At 35.9% G+C, this 19,056-nt stretch overlaps 3 protein-coding genes across 3 annotated transcripts; 2 read left to right on the plus strand and 1 right to left on the minus strand.

Moving 5' to 3' along the window:
- LOC105176689 (aconitate hydratase, cytoplasmic) lies at positions 1,550-9,660 on the plus strand. Its single transcript, XM_011099576.2, is given in 21 exon segments — positions 1,550-1,949; positions 1,951-2,159; positions 2,719-2,823; positions 2,991-3,151; positions 3,259-3,351; positions 3,597-3,782; positions 3,924-4,085; positions 4,439-4,583; positions 4,676-4,818; positions 4,911-4,967; positions 5,062-5,141; positions 5,261-5,336; positions 5,590-5,775; positions 5,958-6,025; positions 6,137-6,255; positions 6,867-6,988; positions 7,432-7,530; positions 7,647-8,126; positions 8,359-8,457; positions 8,558-8,800; positions 9,043-9,660. Coding segments are annotated over 21 exon segments (2,997 nt in total). The 5' UTR covers positions 1,550-1,854; the 3' UTR covers positions 9,112-9,660.
- Positions 10,837-12,254, plus strand: LOC105176690 (protein translation factor SUI1 homolog). The gene is made up of 2 exons (XM_011099577.2): positions 10,837-11,086; positions 11,548-12,254. Exon 2 carries the CDS (start codon positions 11,616-11,618, stop codon positions 11,952-11,954), a length of 339 nt encoding a protein of 112 aa, XP_011097879.1. The 5' UTR covers positions 10,837-11,086; positions 11,548-11,615; the 3' UTR covers positions 11,955-12,254.
- Positions 15,806-18,215, minus strand: LOC105176691 (NEP1-interacting protein 1). Its single transcript, XM_011099578.2, has 5 exons — positions 17,903-18,215; positions 17,430-17,581; positions 16,582-16,665; positions 16,336-16,500; positions 15,806-16,203 (listed from the first exon to the last, which is right to left on the minus strand). Exons 1-5 carry the CDS (start codon positions 18,048-18,050, stop codon positions 16,081-16,083), a joined length of 672 nt encoding a protein of 223 aa, XP_011097880.1. The 5' UTR covers positions 18,051-18,215; the 3' UTR covers positions 15,806-16,080.

Here is a 19,056-nt window from a genome sequence, read left to right on the forward strand (position 1 = left end):
AATTATGTTAAATTTTAGGCGAGGTCGTTGTAATTTACTTTAATTATATAAATAGTAAAAAGTGAAATACTAACAAAATTATAAAAGTATTTTTGTCTATTGTAGTTTAAAGAATATTGTAGAGAAAAGATGGGTTGAATTTAGAGGGTGTTTGACTAAGCTTATTTAGAACATTTTATAAACACTTATATTTTATAAAATGTTTTAAGAGTTTAAATGAATTTTATTTTCAAAATAAGCTTTTAAAGTGTTTGAGCAATAGGATGTTAGAGTTTATAAAATATTTTCATATTTGGCATAATAAGTTTTTTATACTGTAATAATGATTAAAATATTATCAAATTAATATAATTTAAAATCCAATAAATAGATAATTTTGCTTCGAGGGGAAAAAAATGTTATTTATATAAAGAGTAAATGAAATACTAATAAACTTATTAGTATATTTTCGTCTATTGAATGTTAAGACTAAAGAGCTTATAATATCTAAATCACCTTATTTTAGAATTTTATAAGCTTTTCAGAAAAGAAAAAAATTCCAAACAATTTAAAAAAAATTATAAATTCTCAAACATTTATAAGATGTTTTGAAAAATTTATAAATTATAGCAAACATCCTCTTAATTTTATTTAAAGAGTTTATAGAAATCTAAACATCTTATTTTGAAATTATAGAAATTCTTTAAAAGAAATATCAAATAATTTTATAAAATTCATAAATTTTTGAAATATCTTATAAAATATTTCGAAAAGCTTATAACTTTAGCCAAACACTGTCTTGTGATTTTTTATTCGAATAAAAAGATACCATTTCCATGTACAACATAAATAGAGGTGAGACGTTCTAAGTAACTGAAGTTGTGTCCATGTCAATAAATGACACAATAAGTGAGTTGGCCAACTTCGTCTTTTACCAATTTGAGTCCCACTGTATTAATAACTAATTTTTAATTTATGATAATGGTCGAAGTCGAAAGCTATTTAATCTTTTTAGAGTTTATTGTACCATTTTCTTTACGATATTTAATGTAATTATATGTAAATCATCTGTGTAGGAAATTATATTTAATATTTTTTATATTTGTTTCTGACTAACAAGTAAATTTATTCGTTAAATCAAAATGCATGAAATTTGCTGATGTTAGCCAAAAATACTGAATGAAAATCAATATTTTGCCTTCGATTGACTTATTACTGATTTATCGCAGGTCAGACAAATATTCTTTAATTAATTTACTTTTATACATCTTTACGCGCGTTAATGCATGCGTTAAGTTACATCTTCACCTTATAAAAATAATTTGATTACAAAATATTTATTTAAAATGACAACTCAATCGGAATAAATATTAATTTTTATTTAACTATCAATATTTTAAGTTTCGTAAATTTTAATTGACGAATAAATCTATTTTGTAAATATAAATACACAAAGAAATCAAATATGAGTAGAATCAGTGAAATCATTCCTATTTTTTTATTAAAAAGATGTTGTGGAGGTTTCTAGCATGCCCACATTGGTTCTGCCAAATTCTTGTAAGATGATGCTGCCAAAGGATATTATGGGGCCTTAATCTGGCGGATTGAGACTAATCAGAATTATAATGTAATTATGAATAAGCAACTCTGTTAACGATGTCTTGGTGACTGAGTTCATGATTGATCACCTCCGGCTCCAGGCTCCAACAAGAAGCCCCTCACCAGCCGAGCTAGCTAGCTGCCAAAAACCCATTCAACAGTCGGTCACAGTGACGCTCGTACTCATCCATTTATGCATACACGTCTATAGAAGCTACGAGGCCTAGGGTTTTGTTTCTGCCGACGACATTCATTCAAGTTTATCTCTACACCGTCATGTATTTTCCCTCCTGCTGCTCTTCATCGTCGACCTCGTCCTCCGTTCTCAGAGCTTGCAGAGTGCGCTTCGCTTCCACTCTCTCTTCTTCGGTTACCCGTTCGTTTTCCTCTCCCTGTCGCGCGTCTCCGCGTACGTGTAGCGGCAGCCGCCTGCCGATCGGTGTGCCTCTCCCCGGCGTTTCGGTGTTCGGCTCCGCGGTGGAGTTACGGTGTTGACTGGCGATCGCCGGTTAGGGTTAGAGCTCAGATAAGGAGCGCTTCTCCTGTTCTCGAACGGTTCGAGAGGAAGATTGCTACTATGGGTATGATCGTGTTTGGTCGTTTTGGCGTCGAGTGTGTTTTCTGTTTTTGGCGGATATTATCGTTTGTGTTGTGGATTTTTTGATGTTCTGGATGGAAAGTGTGAATATTCTTTGTTCATTTAGTGTACTTTGAAGTTTGATTTTGGCACTCTTCGGGAGTTGCTCAACGAGTTATTTATGCTCTGCATAGATGGCGGACATGTGATTCTTGGTTTGTCATTTTGATGTGACTGTTATCCTGGCCGTCGTTTTTATTTGGTCTTGATGGTGTTTTTTTTTTTTTTTTGAGAATCTGGCAAATGATCATTTGAGGAAATATACTAACGTATTTGCTGGGTGAGTTATCATTGCTTTTGTTTGTCCAGATATCGACATGCAAGCTTTAAAATCAAATTGTTGGATTGACGATTACTTATTTTTCCTAGTTATGTTATAATCACGTCTTGTCTATCCGCACTCTATGTTCAAACACTCACTGTTGAATTTTACAGTATGATGTCCTGCTTCCTTGTGTAATTCATTTTTCCATAATTATATAAGAACAGTTTAAACTTTGCAGCCTCGGAGCATCCTTTCAAGGAAATTTTAACTGGTCTTTCCAAGCCTGGAGGAGGTGAATTTGGAAAATTTTATAGCCTTCCTGCTCTGAATGATCCTAGAATTGGTATGGACTTAATTTATGAATTATCTTTTCTCTGGCAGTTTTTTCTGGTTTGAATGCAGCATTTGCATTTGAAGCTTGAGAGAAATATAATTACTGTTTTATTGTACTAATCACTTCTCTCTTACATGGACTTTTCATTTTCCTTATATTTAATTTCCATGCTGCAGACAAGCTTCCATATTCGATCAGGATACTTCTAGAATCAGCTATACGAAACTGTGATAATTTCCAGGTCACAAAAGAGGATGTGGAAAAGATCATTGACTGGGAAAATTCTGCTCCTAAGCAAGTTGAGATACCGTTTAAGCCAGCTCGCGTTCTGTTACAGGTGAGAGGGATGAGCTAGGTGCTGGATAAGGAATATTGTTAATATTCTTACAGCAGCCTCCTGTAAAGAAACTTCTTTCTTTTTGTTTTTATATTTGAACTTTGTAGGATTTTACTGGAGTTCCAGCAGTGGTTGACCTTGCTTCTATGCGGGAAGCAATTAAGGATCTTGACAGTGATCCAGACAAGATTAATCCATTGGTATTACTGCTGTCCTCTGTTCATTAGTCACTAGCAAACATTTTATCAGATTATGTTTAGAGCACAGTTTTGCATAGTTTTAGAAATCATAAGCCAGATTATGTTAAGCGTCTGGTAAAGATACATTGTGATCTACTTCAAAGTTTTATTTTAGTTAAAGATATCTGGCATAAGCTGATGCAGTTCCTTATGTTTGTTGCATTCTAATGTTGATTTTGCTTGTGTTATCATAATGTTGTATCTAGGTTCCTGTGGACCTTGTCATCGACCACTCTGTACAAGTTGACGTGGCCAGATCAGAAAATGCCGTGCAGGCTAACATGGACCTTGAATTCAAGAGAAACAAGGAGAGGTTTGCTTTTCTTAAATGGGGATCCACGGCCTTCCGCAATATGCTTGTCGTTCCTCCTGGTTCTGGTATTGTCCATCAGGTATAAGTTTAACCTTTATAGCTATGTGATTTGCAAGGTGTAAATAACTTGATTTCTTGGTATGTATCCATGAATAGTGAGACACTCCACGGATGCATCTATCCAATAGATTTTGACATCCATGAAATGCATTAATACCAGGTGAATCTGGAATATCTTGGACGGGTTGTTTTCAATACCGAGGGCATTTTGTACCCTGATAGTGTTGTTGGAACTGACTCCCATACAACCATGATTGATGGATTGGGTGTTGCTGGATGGGGAGTTGGAGGGATTGAAGCAGAGGCAGCAATGCTTGGTCAGGTACTCGTGCCCTTCTTGCTTTCTAAATTTTCTATTGCCCAGTCTTGCACAATGTTTTTATGTCTCCAAAAAAGGACTTGACAAAGATTAAGCTAGTCATCTGTAATGGATGCCTTCACATGCCACCTTTATGCTTGGTTATTTGTGTGTTGTTATCTAAGCTGCCTTTCTGTTCTGACATCTTGTGCCTCTTTATATACTTGGGTTGGCATCTCTTGTGTAGTCTTTTTTGTTTATTTCTATTTAAGGGTTAGTCCTGCAGTCTGGATTTGGAGAGTTGAGTTTATATTTATGTTGTCAGTTATACCGATATTTTCCAATGTCAATTAATTCTTTCTCCTGCAAATTTGCAGCCAATGAGCATGGTTCTTCCTGGTGTTGTTGGTTTTAAGTTGTCTGGCAAATTACGCGATGGAGTCACTGCAACTGATTTGGTACTAACTGTGACCCAAATGCTCAGAAAGCATGGTGTCGTGGGAAAGTTTGTTGAGTTTTATGGTACCTCACTCCTCGTTATGTTTGAAGAGTTATTTATGTTTATCTTATGTTGCCCTTAGCAGATATATCTATACTATTCTTAATATATGTAGGTGAAGGCATGGGTCAGCTATCATTGGCTGATAGAGCAACTATTGCAAATATGTCTCCTGAGTATGGAGCAACCATGGGGTTCTTCCCCGTGGATCATGTCACACTACAATACCTGAAATTGACTGGAAGAAGCGACGAGACGGTTAGCTGCATTCTCTTGTATATTATTTGCTGTTAGGAGCGTAACCTGATATTTGTATGAGGTGTCAAATTTGTTGCTTCACAATATGCTAGGTAGCAATGATCGAGGCGTATTTACGTGCAAACAATATGTTTGTAGATTACAACGAGGTAAATCCTTGCAACTTATCACTTTGTTCTAGATACCAACAAATGAACTTAAATGGCATAGATATGAGCCAGCTTAAATGACGTCGTGGTGCAGCCTCAACAAGAGAGAGTATATTCATCTTATTTGGAGCTGGATCTTGGTGATGTTGAACCCTGTGTTTCAGGACCTAAAAGGTATTGTTGTTGAAATGTGTGGCGTGCTGGATCATTCAATCTTAAAGATGAATCATCAAGTTTCTTTTTATAATAATTGTATTCTTTTGCATCAATGAGTTCTTACTTTGTGACATTAGGCCTCATGATCGGGTTCCTCTGAGAGATATGAAGGCTGATTGGCATTCTTCTCTGGACAGTAAAGTTGGCTTCAAGGTAAGATGAAAAGTTCTTTTGATGTGCGCTTGAACAAGCTGAACTTCTGTCAGTTCGAGCCTGAGGAAAAATAAAATGCCTGATCCGAAGATACATTTTTTACTGCAACAAGCAACTTTATTTGATATATATTTTACTTGATTTTTGAAGTTCTATAAAAAGATTTTTTTCTATTGTTTTATGTCTGTCTTTGTACTTTTGATCATAATCTTTTTTAGAATTAATTGGAACCTCTTGGTTTTAATTTTTGCAGGGTTTTGCTGTACCAAAAGAAGAACAGGACAAAGTTGTGAAGTTTTCATTCCATGGGCAGCCTGCAGAACTTAAGCACGGGAGTGTTGTTATAGCAGCAATCACAAGTTGCACAAACACATCAAACCCAAGTGTGATGCTTGGAGCTGGTCTTGTTGCAAAGAAAGCGTGTGAGTTGGGTTTAGAGGTTTGTATTAGCTTTTTCAGGATCTGTTTGCATGTCATATGTAGGTTCTCTTCCAAATTTGTTTAAAATTTTACACTCAGCTCGGAAGTGGTATTTCCACTTTGATTTCCACTCTTACCATAAGATTCACATTTACAGCTTAGTTGCTCTTCACATGTGGTCTGATGATGATTATTGGGCAGGTGAAACCCTGGGTAAAAACTAGTCTTGCCCCAGGTTCTGGTGTTGTAACAAAATATTTGCTCCAGAGGTACTGTATAAATTTGGTCCTTGAATCTCATTTTAGGACCTTATGTAACCCTTTCCCCGAGGTGATACTGCCATGGTTCAGGCAGTGAAGTTGTTTTATGACCTCTTGCAGTGGACTGCAAAAGTACTTGAACCAGCAAGGCTTTCATATTGTTGGCTATGGTTGCACAACTTGTATTGGTAATTCCGGAGATCTTGAAGAATCAGTTGCTTCTGCTATAGCTGACAATGGTATGTTCTTCATGTATTTTGGTGTGTGAAGGTAGTCTATTAGAATATTTTAGTCTGCTCTTTGGTTATCTTTCTCATTACCTGCGTCATATTAGTCCAAGTAAACTGGATTCTGTTGAACTTTGTATCCTTCTGAAGAACTTGGAGTTGTGATGATGGTTTGTAGTATAGCAGGATAAAGCTTTCTGCTGTCTGATATGGAAGTAGGTAGCTCAATGTTCAGGTTGGTGTATTGGGCATAGTTCCTGAGAGTAAGTTGTCCTGCGGTTTTATATGCATTAATTCTGGTAGGAAATGACCATATGCCAATGTTTTTATTGTATTCGAAGCCAGCCTTTGAAGGAGTTCCGTAAATGTTGGCATTTTGGCTGGCTGAAGAGAAATGTTATTATGTTCATTGTTCAGAAGTCCGGCTCATGTACTCGAAAAAGAAGCATCCGATGTTACAAGTCGTAGTTTGTGAAACCTTAAACCATACCTCTCATGTGCATAGTATTTAAATTGCTTTGGAACTCCGTTTGTACATAGAAATTTTGGTTATTTTGGAATTGGTGTCATTTTAGCAAAAATTTTAATAGCTCCTTGGTCATTACTGTGGTTTTGTTTTGCAGACCTCATTGCTGCTGCTGTACTTTCTGGAAATAGGAACTTTGAAGGACGTGTTCATCCTCTGACCAGAGCAAACTATCTTGCTTCACCTCCATTGGTTGTGGCATATGCACTAGCTGGCACGGTAGGGCTTAGATTTTGTAGTGCTCTATGTATCTCTTATTTTAACTGACTCTTTGGTGGTGGTCATAACTATTGTATTTGAATGATGAGAGTGCTGAAAATTTTTGCTGGTCTGTCTTTCCATAAGGTTCATGAGTCAGCAGCATATGTGCTGGTCTAGTATCAAGCTCAATTTACAGTAAAGGGGGTTGGTATGTGCCTTTTTTAGTGGAGAGGGAAGCGTAGGAGTGAGGGGGCTAGGTTGATTAACGGTCAGAGGTTTTTTAAGCTCGCAGTTGCCATCTATTCTGATATAGTTGATGCAATTATATTTTCTGAAATTGACTCTATAACACAGAATTTTGCGATTTATTTCGTATTGAAAGTAATCTTTTAGTTAGTTGATAATTTCAAGCTCCCGCGTACTGTAGTAATTGCAATCTTCCTGTGGTATAAACTTTCCAGGTTGACATTGATTTTGAGAAAGAACCCCTTGGCACTGGGAAAGATGGAAAACATGTTTATTTCAAGGATATCTGGCCTACCAGTGAAGAGATTGCAGAGGTAGTTTTGGTTTCCTTGATTTGTACAACAATGAACTGTGGGTACTCCCTCTTATGGCACAAATGGATTTTATCATCTTGTTTTTTTTTTTTAAAATATAAAAATTGCTTGCATAGGTTGTTCAATCTAGTGTGCTTCCTGAAATGTTTAAGAGCACTTATGAAGCCATCACAAAGGGCAATACATTCTGGAATCAGTTATCGCTACCATCATCAAGTCTTTATGCATGGGACCCAAAGTCGACATACATCCACAAGCCTCCATATTTCAGTGGCATGACTATGGATCCACCTGGTCCCCGTGGTGTGAAGGATGCTTATTGCTTGCTCTTGTTTGGAGATAGCATCACGACAGATCACATCTCTCCGGCTGGAAGCATCCACAAGGATAGCCCTGCTGCAAAGTACTTGATGGAGCGTGGGGTTGACAGGAAGGATTTTAATTCTTATGGCAGCCGTCGTGGCAATGATGAGGTGATGGCTAGGGGAACCTTTGCCAATATTCGAATAGTTAACAAACTATTAAATGGAGAAGTGGGCCCAAAGACCATTCACATTCCGACAGGGGAGAAACTTTATGTGTATGATGCTGCAATGGTAAGCATTGGTGATTTACCAGTTTACTCTCATTCTCAAACATGCCAACAGGCACACACTGGGAACAAACAATAATTTATCTGTGTAGTTTGCTGGAAATTGGAGTTTACTTGTACCAGGAAACTTTTTTTTTAAAACATAAAAGGAAAAAGAAGAGAGGAAAACAACAGATGTAGAGTAGCTTATGATTCTCTAATAGCGTCTATCTGATGACTGGGCCAATGTTTTTCAGAGATACAAGTCAGCTGGGCAGGATACTATTGTTCTGGCTGGAGCAGAATATGGAAGTGGTAGTTCTCGAGATTGGGCTGCCAAGGGACCAATGCTACAGGTTAGTGGTATTTTGCAACCTGTTGCACGGCCAGTTCACTATGTTATCAGTGGCAAGAGGTCAACTATATTCTACCCAATCTATTGTTTTATCACATCAGGGTGTAAAAGCAGTGATTGCCAAAAGTTTCGAGAGGATTCACCGGAGTAACTTGGTAGGAATGGGTATTATTCCACTTTGCTTCAAGCCTGGTGAGGATGCAGACACACTTGGTCTGACAGGTCATGAGCGCTACACGATAGACCTGCCAACAAAAATAAGCGATATAAGGCCTGGCCAGGATATTACCGTGACAACAGACAATGGCAAATCTTTTACATGTACCCTGCGTTTTGACACAGAGGTACGCACTAGTCACCCTGTCTCTGCATAAGCCCTTGTCTTTGTATGTGTCCTGAAGTTTTCAGTAAGAGGTGGAGAGTAAGATTTAATGACCGCCAATCAAATGTGTAGTTAATTATATTCCATTAGGTGAGTGGTCATGTCCAGCTGGATGCAAAGAGGAACTCGGAACAAGGTGTGATTTGGGCTATCTCACAATCTGTTGGATGATTGCTTACAATTTCTTTTTACCTGCTTATGCAGGTTGAACTGGCATACTTCGACCATGGAGGCATCCTTCAATACGTCATTCGGAACTTAACCAAACAGTGAATCTAGCAATGAATGATTGGCTTTTCGTGGAACTCTGCTTTGTGATCTTGCAGACATCTCCCATATGGTGATACATGTTTCCTTGTAGGGTAATGCAGGAAAATGAAGCTTCTCATTGTGGAACAGGTAGCAATGTGCAATGTTTCTCCATGAAAGTTCTCTGTTATTATGGACGTTTGTCCATTGTAAGTGAAAGTTTCAATGTAACTGTAGTTTTTGTCAAGTGGAACCAGAATATTCATATACGTACTCCAGAACTCCATCCCCTTGGGCGTTGTGTGCTCCTTTTTATGAATAATTCATGCTATTGTCTGAGCATTGAGATGGCAAGACTTGATTATCGTCATATTTCTGCCGGCGCGCACGTAAGAGGAAAGATGTATGTTGTTAGTGTAGCAACGGTGTCAAATAGCGTATGCCGATGCGGGGTTATCAATGTTAACGAATGGTGGGAATGTTTGATATGGTGTTTGGCGTAGCAGTAAGTTCTTGAAATATTACACGACTTTGATAATTATTTTAAAGAATAATTACATTTTTCTTTTCTAAGGGTTCATGTCGTTGCTTGTAGATTTTATGTGGTTTGGGTATTGCATTTAATATAAAGAGATTTGTTTTTGTTAACAAATAAGTTATTTTGTTAGTTAATTTTTATTTAAGTAATTGTTAATATTATTAAATTTAATAAATTTTGACCAACGGAATGATTGTTTGTTAGATAGAAATAAGTTTTAAAATGTTGAATGTATTTTCTAATCATATGTAGAATAATACTGAAGTTGGATGATTTTCACTTTTGATGAGAGTAATTTTCCCATATTTTAAAGGGAATGCCGCTCCCAATGTACTACTCTTCCGGAAGATGTATCATGGAGGGTTAGTAGGTTACTGCTGAAGCAAGCAAAGGTGACCCCGGGTGGCCTGTTCTCGCGTAGCAGAGTGTGGGAGATTTTGCTAGGGAACTTCATATACACAAACATGAACTAGATGAATGATAGAATTTGCTAGGAATTTTGATATACACAAACTATTGCAAAATAATTATATAAAATTTTAATTTTCTCTTTATTTTATATATTTTAGTAATAATTTTGTACGTGTACAAAAAGAATATATAATGATGCTACCTCGGTCCTTACATAATATTATATTTTAAGTACAAAAATATACATGATAATATTATTCTATTCCTTTCTCTGGTTAGAATAGGCAGGTCGGTGGTCTTGTCTTATAGACAAGCTCTAAAGCAATAAATCAACCTATTTCATACCGAATGAAAGATAAAATTAAAAATTCATACAATTTTTTTAGATTAACATCAATATTTTTTATTCAAAAGCTAACAAAGGGCATCACGTAATTTTGTTTTAGAAGAGATATAAATATAATTTCAATAGTTTAAAAAAAAGTATAATAGTTGTAATTAACCCTAATATATTAATATGTAAGTTTGTTTTCTGTTAGGAAAGAAAAACAAATCCGCCCATGCTGGTTGCAATAGCTCTGTCACCCACACGCAGGACATCATCCAATCACATAACGCGTAACCCGGACAGCGCGTGAAAGACTTTCAATCTCAGGAGTCAGCGCGGAATGCGCGCACCTGTTCAAGCAGAGAAGACTGTCCCGATCCGTCTGGATTGTTCTGGGCACCTCGGAAACTGGGACCCACCGAAACACATGTTGCCTTGCCCGATTAAGCTTCTTAGTCCCAGTGCGTTGAATCTACGCGAACGATATCAACTCCCTGGACGGATGCAATCCCCCTTACGATCTACTCCCGTAATTCTCCTAACTATCGGCTAAGATTGGAGGGCCTAAATTAACCGTACAGAAGATAAAGCTTAAGCCTTTGTTTAACTATAATTTGTGTGGCTAAGAAAACAAGACAACCAACTTCTCTGTCTCTATAAATTGACCCCATCCGGACCTGTCCCTTCTCAAGTCAGATTTCTTGAAAGTGTTTGTCAGCCAGGTATGTCTCCTCCTTGTTTCCTCTGTTTTTCTGAATTTGTGTTGTCAGTCTGTTCCGTTGGTAGTTTGATGCGATGTTGAAGTTATTGATCTGGGGTTTTTGTGTATTGGATTCGTTTGAGATCAGGCTTTGATTTTGGGTTGGTGGGCTCTTGATTCAAAGTCTTGCTTGGATATAGTGGTTGTGAAGTGTTTGATCATCGTGTTCTTGATTGTGGGTAATTGAAAATTTCACAGATTATCAACAGGAAATTCGGGATGGGATTCGGTTAATTAGGTGGTTTCTTTATGAGATCGGACCGTACAGGATATTGATCAATACTTTCCTTTTCTGATAGTATTTCGTGTTAATCGAGCTGACAAAAGTGCTGTCTGAAATCAAACTTCCATTCTTGTAGTCAAGTTTTCAATGTTTGTTCCGTCTTATGCTGGCCTAAGAATTACGATGTTTTTTTGATGCAGCTGTTGGGACTAAATAACAAGCGTGTTAGAATCTGTGTGTGAGACAGAGTTCCTGTCCAGCAAGTTTGATGGTTGAGGTAGACCTCCAAATTCCAAGTGCTTTTGATCCCTTTGCTGAGGCCAAGGACTCGGGCGCCCCTGGCGCTAAGGAATATGTGCATATACGCATACAGCAGAGGAATGGGAAGAAGAGCTTAACGACTGTCCAGGGGCTGAGGAAGGAATTCAGCTACGAAAAGATTCTCAAAGATCTCAAGAAAGAGTTCTGCTGCAACGGCACCGTTGTCCAGGACAAAGAGCTCGGCAAGGTCATTCAGCTGCAAGGTGATCAGCGCAAGAACGTCTCTCAGTTCCTCATCAGTGCCGGTATTGTGAAGAAGGATCAGATCAAGATTCATGGTTTCTAGGACTGCAAACAGATTGTTGATGTTGTTTTGGTTTTTTGTTTTGGATACATAAGTGTGGTGTCTGAAGAAGCCTACTGTCTCTGTGTGTGATCCTTGTGGAAAAGAAAAAGAAGGGTTCTTGTCTTGTGTTTTTCTTTCTGGGATTGAGTTTTCAGTCAGGCCCTTGATGATTTCATGGGGTATTTGGTGAACTGCAGTTGTACTTTTTCTTTCAATAATATGTTTGATATCTATTTAGCTAAGCAAATGTCTCTGTTATATGTTGTCCTGAACTCTTGCAATGATCGCATAGTTGTTTCCTGCTCCCTGTTCTTGATAAGTACGAATGTTCCCAAACTCAGTGCAGCGACTATTGTAGTCGTCTGTTATGAGAATTTCCTGTTATGTTTGTATGTGAGTGAAATAAACTTGATCAAATTATTGGATAGTTAATTTGCAATCAATCATAGAAATTTATTTGAATTTGATTTATTAAATTTAAAACAAAAATTGTTGTACAATAAGTATTCAAGTTCGATTCGAGCTCGATTTCATTAATGCAAAAATAATAAAATATATTTGAACATACAAATTATTAGAGCTCGATTCATATTTTATTCAATTGAAGTTTATGCTCGATTAGATCAGTAACGAGTCTAACAATATTTGAATTTTAAGCTTTATAGTAATTTAAGCTGAATTTGAACCATGAAGTCTGTAACTCAATTCAAATCATTTAAGAGTCCTATAATGAGCTGTGATTCAGATATATCTCAAATTATGGTGTATACACAGTTAGGAAGATCGACTCTTATTTGATTTGAAAAATTACTATTCTGATAGGGAGGGAAAGAATGAAGATGTATGTATATTTTGAGTGTTCTTAATATATGTTTTTTGTTGATGTATGTGTTTTGTTAGAACATAAGTTGGCACTCAAAATTAGGGCCGTCAATAATTCAATTGTATCAGCATATTCAAATTCAAAGGAGATCTAATAAGTGATTGATACTCAAACCTGATGAGTATTCAACACATATGATAACCCAATAGGGCTCTGGACCCAAGGCCACTGTTCTAGACCTATTTTTTCGGGTCGAGTTGGGCTGGAATCGAGTTACTCTTTTTGTTTTTGTTTTTATTTTTTTTTTTATCATTTTTAGTATGATTAGATAATATTTGATATTTTATTCATGATGATGTAATTAAAGAAAGATTATACAGATTCTAAATTAAAATCAAGTTATAAAATATGTTTAAGACAAAATTGTTTATGTAAAATCACTAAAGTGAAGCAATATAGATATATTCTTTATACTTAAAATATCAAAATAGAAAGTTGCGTTTCAAATTATATCTTTTAATTTTTAATTTTATCAATAAATATAGTTTGCATATTACTCCCTATATTTTTAAATGTCAATTAAAAATTTCTTTATTTTAAAAATAGGCAAAAAAACCTCTATACGCAAAGTCCCCCTTCCATAAGAAGTTAACGGAAGGTGAAGTGCACTTGTGGGTGAGTCAAACGGGCATGACTTTTTTTTGCAAATTTTGATAGTTTTTTTGCTATAAATTGACTAAATTATGTTAAAATTACCGTAATCAAATGTGTTTATTTTAATTGATTTTTCTTTTGCATTTTCATTCCTCCTAAAAAGTAAATAATTTTATTTTTAAATATATTTATTTAAATATTAAAATACAAAAATATATATTTTTTATGAATTTATAATTTTAACCAAAAAACAAATTTAGATTACAATGCAAAAATAGTATACTAAGTTCATTTTTTAAACTTTAAATATCATATCAAATGTTAATATTAATGAACAATAACAATAATACTTTATTAATTAAGTTAAATAAACATTTAATTTAAATATATTTTAATAAATTATTTATTATAACTAATTTAAATTATAAATTGCTATTATATGTAATTATAATAATTATTTAATACCTTTTTTATTATTTTTAAATTTTTAAATCAATTTTTCTTGTCATTTTAAAATTTTACTTTTTCTTAATTTTAAAATTTATTAAAAAAATAATTTGGGCGATGGCAACGGTCGCATCGTCGTCTCCCAAAGTCCCCCTTAGGCGACTGTTGCCACGGTCACCCAAATTTGGGAGACCCCTGCGGCGACTCGCCTAGGTCGGGCGACCACCATGTATAGGTTGCCCAGGTTAGAGCCCGACGCCACCGTTGCCCCCCTCCGCAGTGGGAAGCGCGAGGGGGGCGTGGGGTGGGCGACGGTGGAAGGGAGAGGGGTTTGGTAGCTGGGGTGGTGGGTAGGGGAGTGGGATTAATTTTACTAGTTTTTGTACATAATATTTTATATTTTATAATTACAGATATAATACAAATCAAAATCGATTAAATCTTAACCCATTATAATTTAAATTTAATGGTTGAGATGTATTAATTAAATTCTACTATTGTTATGCAATAAAAAAAAAATCAACGATCATAAAAATAAAAAATAATATACAATGGACAAGGGCATGATGGACTTTTGATGAAAAACTAATGCCGTTAGTTTTAATTAACAGCGAAGCGCAAGTGTGTTAGAAACAACAGATGGGAATTTTTTTTGTTTATTTTTAAAATACGAGACGGTGATTTAGCTAACTTTTAAAAATACAATGCGATATTATGTATTATTTAAAAGATAATATAATATGAAATATTAAACCCAAATATTGACTGACAAGGGAATTGAATGTTAACTTTAGCTTGAATTTTATCATTTCAACTAAATGTTATTGACTATCAGGATGTTGAAAAACATAGCTAACATAAATAATATATTTATATAATTCAATTATTTATCGATTAAAATATATACATCATCAAAAAATTACATGATAAATAATCTTACAGCTTTTTAAACATATTCGTGGAAATTTAAATAGATAGATTGATAATAATCCAATCAAATTTTGAGAAAAAGTAGATGCATTTTCGTTAGATCAAAATTGGGTGCATATGCCCCATGGATATTAATCGGTAGAAATCAAATCTAAATCCAACCAGATATTTGTATTTTCTAATGGGTTTAAGCCTGGGTTTGTGCATGGGTCGTTTTTTTTCTTTTAACTCGGAAAGTACAAGATTCTATTCATTGACAGTCCTACTTAAAATGTATTTTTTATGTCTTTTTTGGCACTCAAAGAGCTAGGACATATGTGGGGTGCATCTTGTTTGTGGGCACTTGCTGTAGTTTAGGTTACCGAATCGATGAAGGGTACTACTTGGCTGATGGAATATTAGTAATATTTGGTGGTGGTTCCGATTTCGGACAACTTTGCTTCTTCATCTAATGATTGTATTCTTCATTTTGGTCGGTTGGCAAATCGACCTTGTCCAAATATATTTTGAGGATGCAAGAGATACTGTATATGTCGTTAATGTTGTGTGATCTACAATGTTTTCCCTTCTCCTCTCCTCTCGTTAAGATTGTAAACCCGACAAAGACATTGGAACAGTAAAGACGAAAGTTTACCCCGTTTGGTTTTATTTTCAAATGGGCTTTTCCGGAACTGTAGTATTCTTGAATTTTGAGCATAAATGTGCCGACAATTCTAGTTCCGACAAACAATGTCCATGCAATGTATTCATGGTCATGAGCATGAACACGAACACGAACACTGTGAGCTTCCAACAGAACTGGAGCTTGGTGCTTCATGTACGGTGCTATGCTCACCACTGAAATGCTTTTTCAAAGGTTATCCTCTCTATCTGTGCATTGTCCGGGTGATGAATTCGACATAGATTTCTGACTTTTTCCCCGCAATTATCGTCTGTTCAACTAACTAATCAAACTCTATCTTGCCATGAACACTGAAGACACTCAAAAACACGCACGAATTCAAACGGAAATTTTTATACGCATACAGATGACATCTTACAGAAGAGAGGTCCCCTTTCTCTATGGACATCATGTAGATTTTGCAAAGTTTCACCTGTACAATATAGATATATAGCACTGAGACTTGGGGCTATTACAAAGATATTTTTAATCCATATCAGAGACGGTTGCGGCATTTCCTCTGCTTTTCTTTCGGTTCCTTAATTTCTCCTCTCTTCATATCTTTTTAGGACTGGGATTTGTTCAAATTCATCAGTCGTCTCCAACTCCTATCAGACATCTTTTCTGCATATTGGGCAGTTTCCTTGTCTGGTAAGCCATTGATCTATGCAATGAAGGTGGAAGAAATGCTTACAACTTGGCAGCAACCTTGCTGATTCCCCATCCTCCAAATCCTAGCATGAGAGAAAAACAAAGACAAAATTTGTAAATAACTATGTACCGCAGCACTTATTTTGGGGCATATAGATAATTTTTCTGACAAGTTTACTTAAATGTCTTGAAACTCGTTCTTCGTGTGATCTTACCTGTAAGCAAATTGCGCAAGTAGCTTCTGAGCATGATGCATTATTCTGAGCATTCCAGAACTGATATACCGGCAACTCTTCAATTGTATCTTGAGATAATCCCCTCACTGTAGTGACCTCAAAAATGTCGGACATTTCCCTCAAGCTCGTCTCCGTAGTGCTAACCTGTAAGTGTTGATTATTTCAGATACATAAAGTTCAACTGCTCAATAAGATAGAGGAACTTATAACCATTTAAATATATACCTGCCACTGATAAGCTTTTAGCACCGCAGGACTCACCCATTCCATGAATATCTTCCCGTTTAGCAGACTACATATCAAAGCTACCTGAAAAAAGAAACCCTTGTTTCAGACCATAAAAGATGTCGGGGTAGAATGTATAGATTTATCTTTCTCTCAGTGAAACACCAATGTACACATTACTAGTTATTTCAAGAATGCCGATCCATCTAATGGATGAAGCACCTCATTCTCATGCAGTGTAAGAGATTATGCGTTGCTTTGAAAAGGAAATATAAACAGGCAATCAATGCAAGTGAATGAATCCTCTTTCGGATGTGAAATAATGTGAAACCCTCCATCCTCAGTGCATTAAATGGTGTAGTATGTCAAATAACAAAGACCAGTATGGCTTGTAACTCATAAGTGGTTTTCATGGCCAGCATATCCTTGTGGAGCCCCTACAATCTTTATTAGGCTGATATTTTGAGCTTGATCTATCAATCGTAATGTATCAATCTGGGATATGTTTTTTTATTTGACAAGATCTGAACTTCAGTCCGAACTCAATTTATTAGTCAAAAGATGGCAAATGTGTGCATCAAGAATATCAAACGACTCGAGCTCACTCGTGTTCGGTTTCAATCTCAATAAAAAAAGATCCAAGCTTGAAGGGTCTAGATTCTCCATATCTCTAGTCTCCATCTGGGGTGGACATTAATGCAAGATATAGAATGCTGCACCTACATAAATATCGACATAATGCAGAATACGGTGGTGTTAACAATCCTTATAGAGGCATGGTATTAATGTGGGATGCTAGCTAGTTTAATTGCATGCAAACACACACACACACACACACATGTGATCACCTTGGAAAATGGCTCCCCATTTGCCATGAGCTCCATCAATTGGACGCCTGTGACGGCCCCAGCCACTGCCCCAACGCCGAACCCACGAACAAAACCAGTCTCTGTAGTCTGCCCTTTGATTGCTCCAGTAACTGCGCCTATTGCAGCCCCACCTACATAAAAAGAAATCCCAACAAACATAACTAAAAAAAAACGCAACACAGTTTCCAATCAAAGCAACAAATTAGCACATTAGATGGATCTTCTCTCGCATCAGAAAAGATTGATCAAGATGTGAAATTCCGACTCTAAATTGAATAGATAACAGGGACTTGGCACTTCATCAAGCAGGTGGTACGCATGCCGAGCCTTACCCACCAAGAAACGACCGACGAACATATTCCTCTACGTGCACGGAGAAGAAAACCAAAACCCAGAAAAGAAGAAGAAGGAATGCAACACGCTGAATATAATACGGCCAGAAAGAAACAAACCTAAAGCAAAAATGCAGGTGAGAAGAGCCACAGCAAATTTCTTCAGCACCCAGACGGCTACCCCAGATTGAGAACCGGTCAGTTGTCTGCATACACAGTGCACAGTGGTGTAGAACCACCTCTTCATTACTTGGCAACTGTTCAACATTTTCACAGGGATTGTGTGCGCAGAGTTGTGATGGTGATTGTGAAATATTCTGATGAGAGGGAGTGCTTGAAACTATGGAGTAGCAGGAGGAGCATTTATAGGAAGAGGGAGAAGATGGGAAGAGAGGAGCATTAAAGTTGGGTGGGAGGTCAAGAGCTACCACACACGTGCTGTTGCATGCATCTATTCTACGCTTGTTGTCCAGTTGAGTCGGGTCCGAGTTAGAATGTTATCCCAAAACAAATACCAATTTTAGCTACTAACACAACAAGTCTGGATCAAATTGAATTTTCTATTTCAAATTCTGCTCTATATTAGATAAATTGTAATGAGTTTTCTTAAGATGTAAGTATGAATATCTTTTTATTGTTTTAAAAAATTATAAATACTCAATAACGTTTGAAGAGATTATATAATTCTTGGATAGAGGGTTTGAAATTATTATCTTTGTATTTACTGTATTTAAAAAATAAATTATTCATTTAGTCTATAAAAAACTTTTAATTTTTTTAAAAAATAAACAGAATTACAACAATTCATAGTTCATAAAGACATTTTGATTAATTCACCACAAAAAATGAATGAAAACCTAACTAAGACTAACAGGTTGGGCTAATTGTTAGACAACGGTTGAAACCATAGGATTATTGATTATTTTTCAAATAATGAGGAGATATTTATAATTATAACAAATTTCATGAAAGCTAAATGCAATTTACCCTAATTCTTTTATTAAATTAAGTAAATTATACAATCTTTATACACATTATCTATATATATTAAATTATAATAAAAGTCATAACAAGTTTTGAAATAAAAATTCCAATTTAGGGTTAAGGGGTTCGACGATTCTTGATGTTTACAACAATATATTATTGGTTCCCAGTTGATGATCTTAGGTGGCCCTTATATGCAAATATCTTGTAATTTGTCGACCAATACAACAATATAATTAAGAATAACAAAATAAATTATAATAAATTAATAAAGTGATACAAGTACTCAT

This window comes from Sesamum indicum, linkage group LG14 (assembly GCF_000512975.1).
Source record: "Sesamum indicum cultivar Zhongzhi No. 13 linkage group LG14, S_indicum_v1.0, whole genome shotgun sequence".
NCBI classification, from domain to species: Eukaryota; Viridiplantae; Streptophyta; class Magnoliopsida; order Lamiales; family Pedaliaceae; genus Sesamum; species Sesamum indicum.

Excerpts from the sequence above, each read along its gene's own strand:
- LOC105176691 (XM_011099578.2), bottom strand. The coding sequence starts at position 18,050 with ATGTTGAACAGTTGCCAAGTAATGAAGAGGTGGTTCTACACCACTGTG. Across the intron at positions 17,582-17,902 it reads CACCTGCATTTTTGCTTTAG|GTGGGGCTGCAATAGGCGCA; the intron begins GTTTGTTTCTTT and ends CTTTTTATGTAG. Across the intron at positions 16,501-16,581 it reads TAAAAGCTTATCAGTGGCAG|GTTAGCACTACGGAGACGAG; the intron begins GTATATATTTAA and ends CAACACTTACAG.
- LOC105176690 (XM_011099577.2), top strand. The coding sequence starts at position 11,616 with ATGGTTGAGGTAGACCTCCAAATTCCAAGTGCTTTTGATCCCTTTGCT.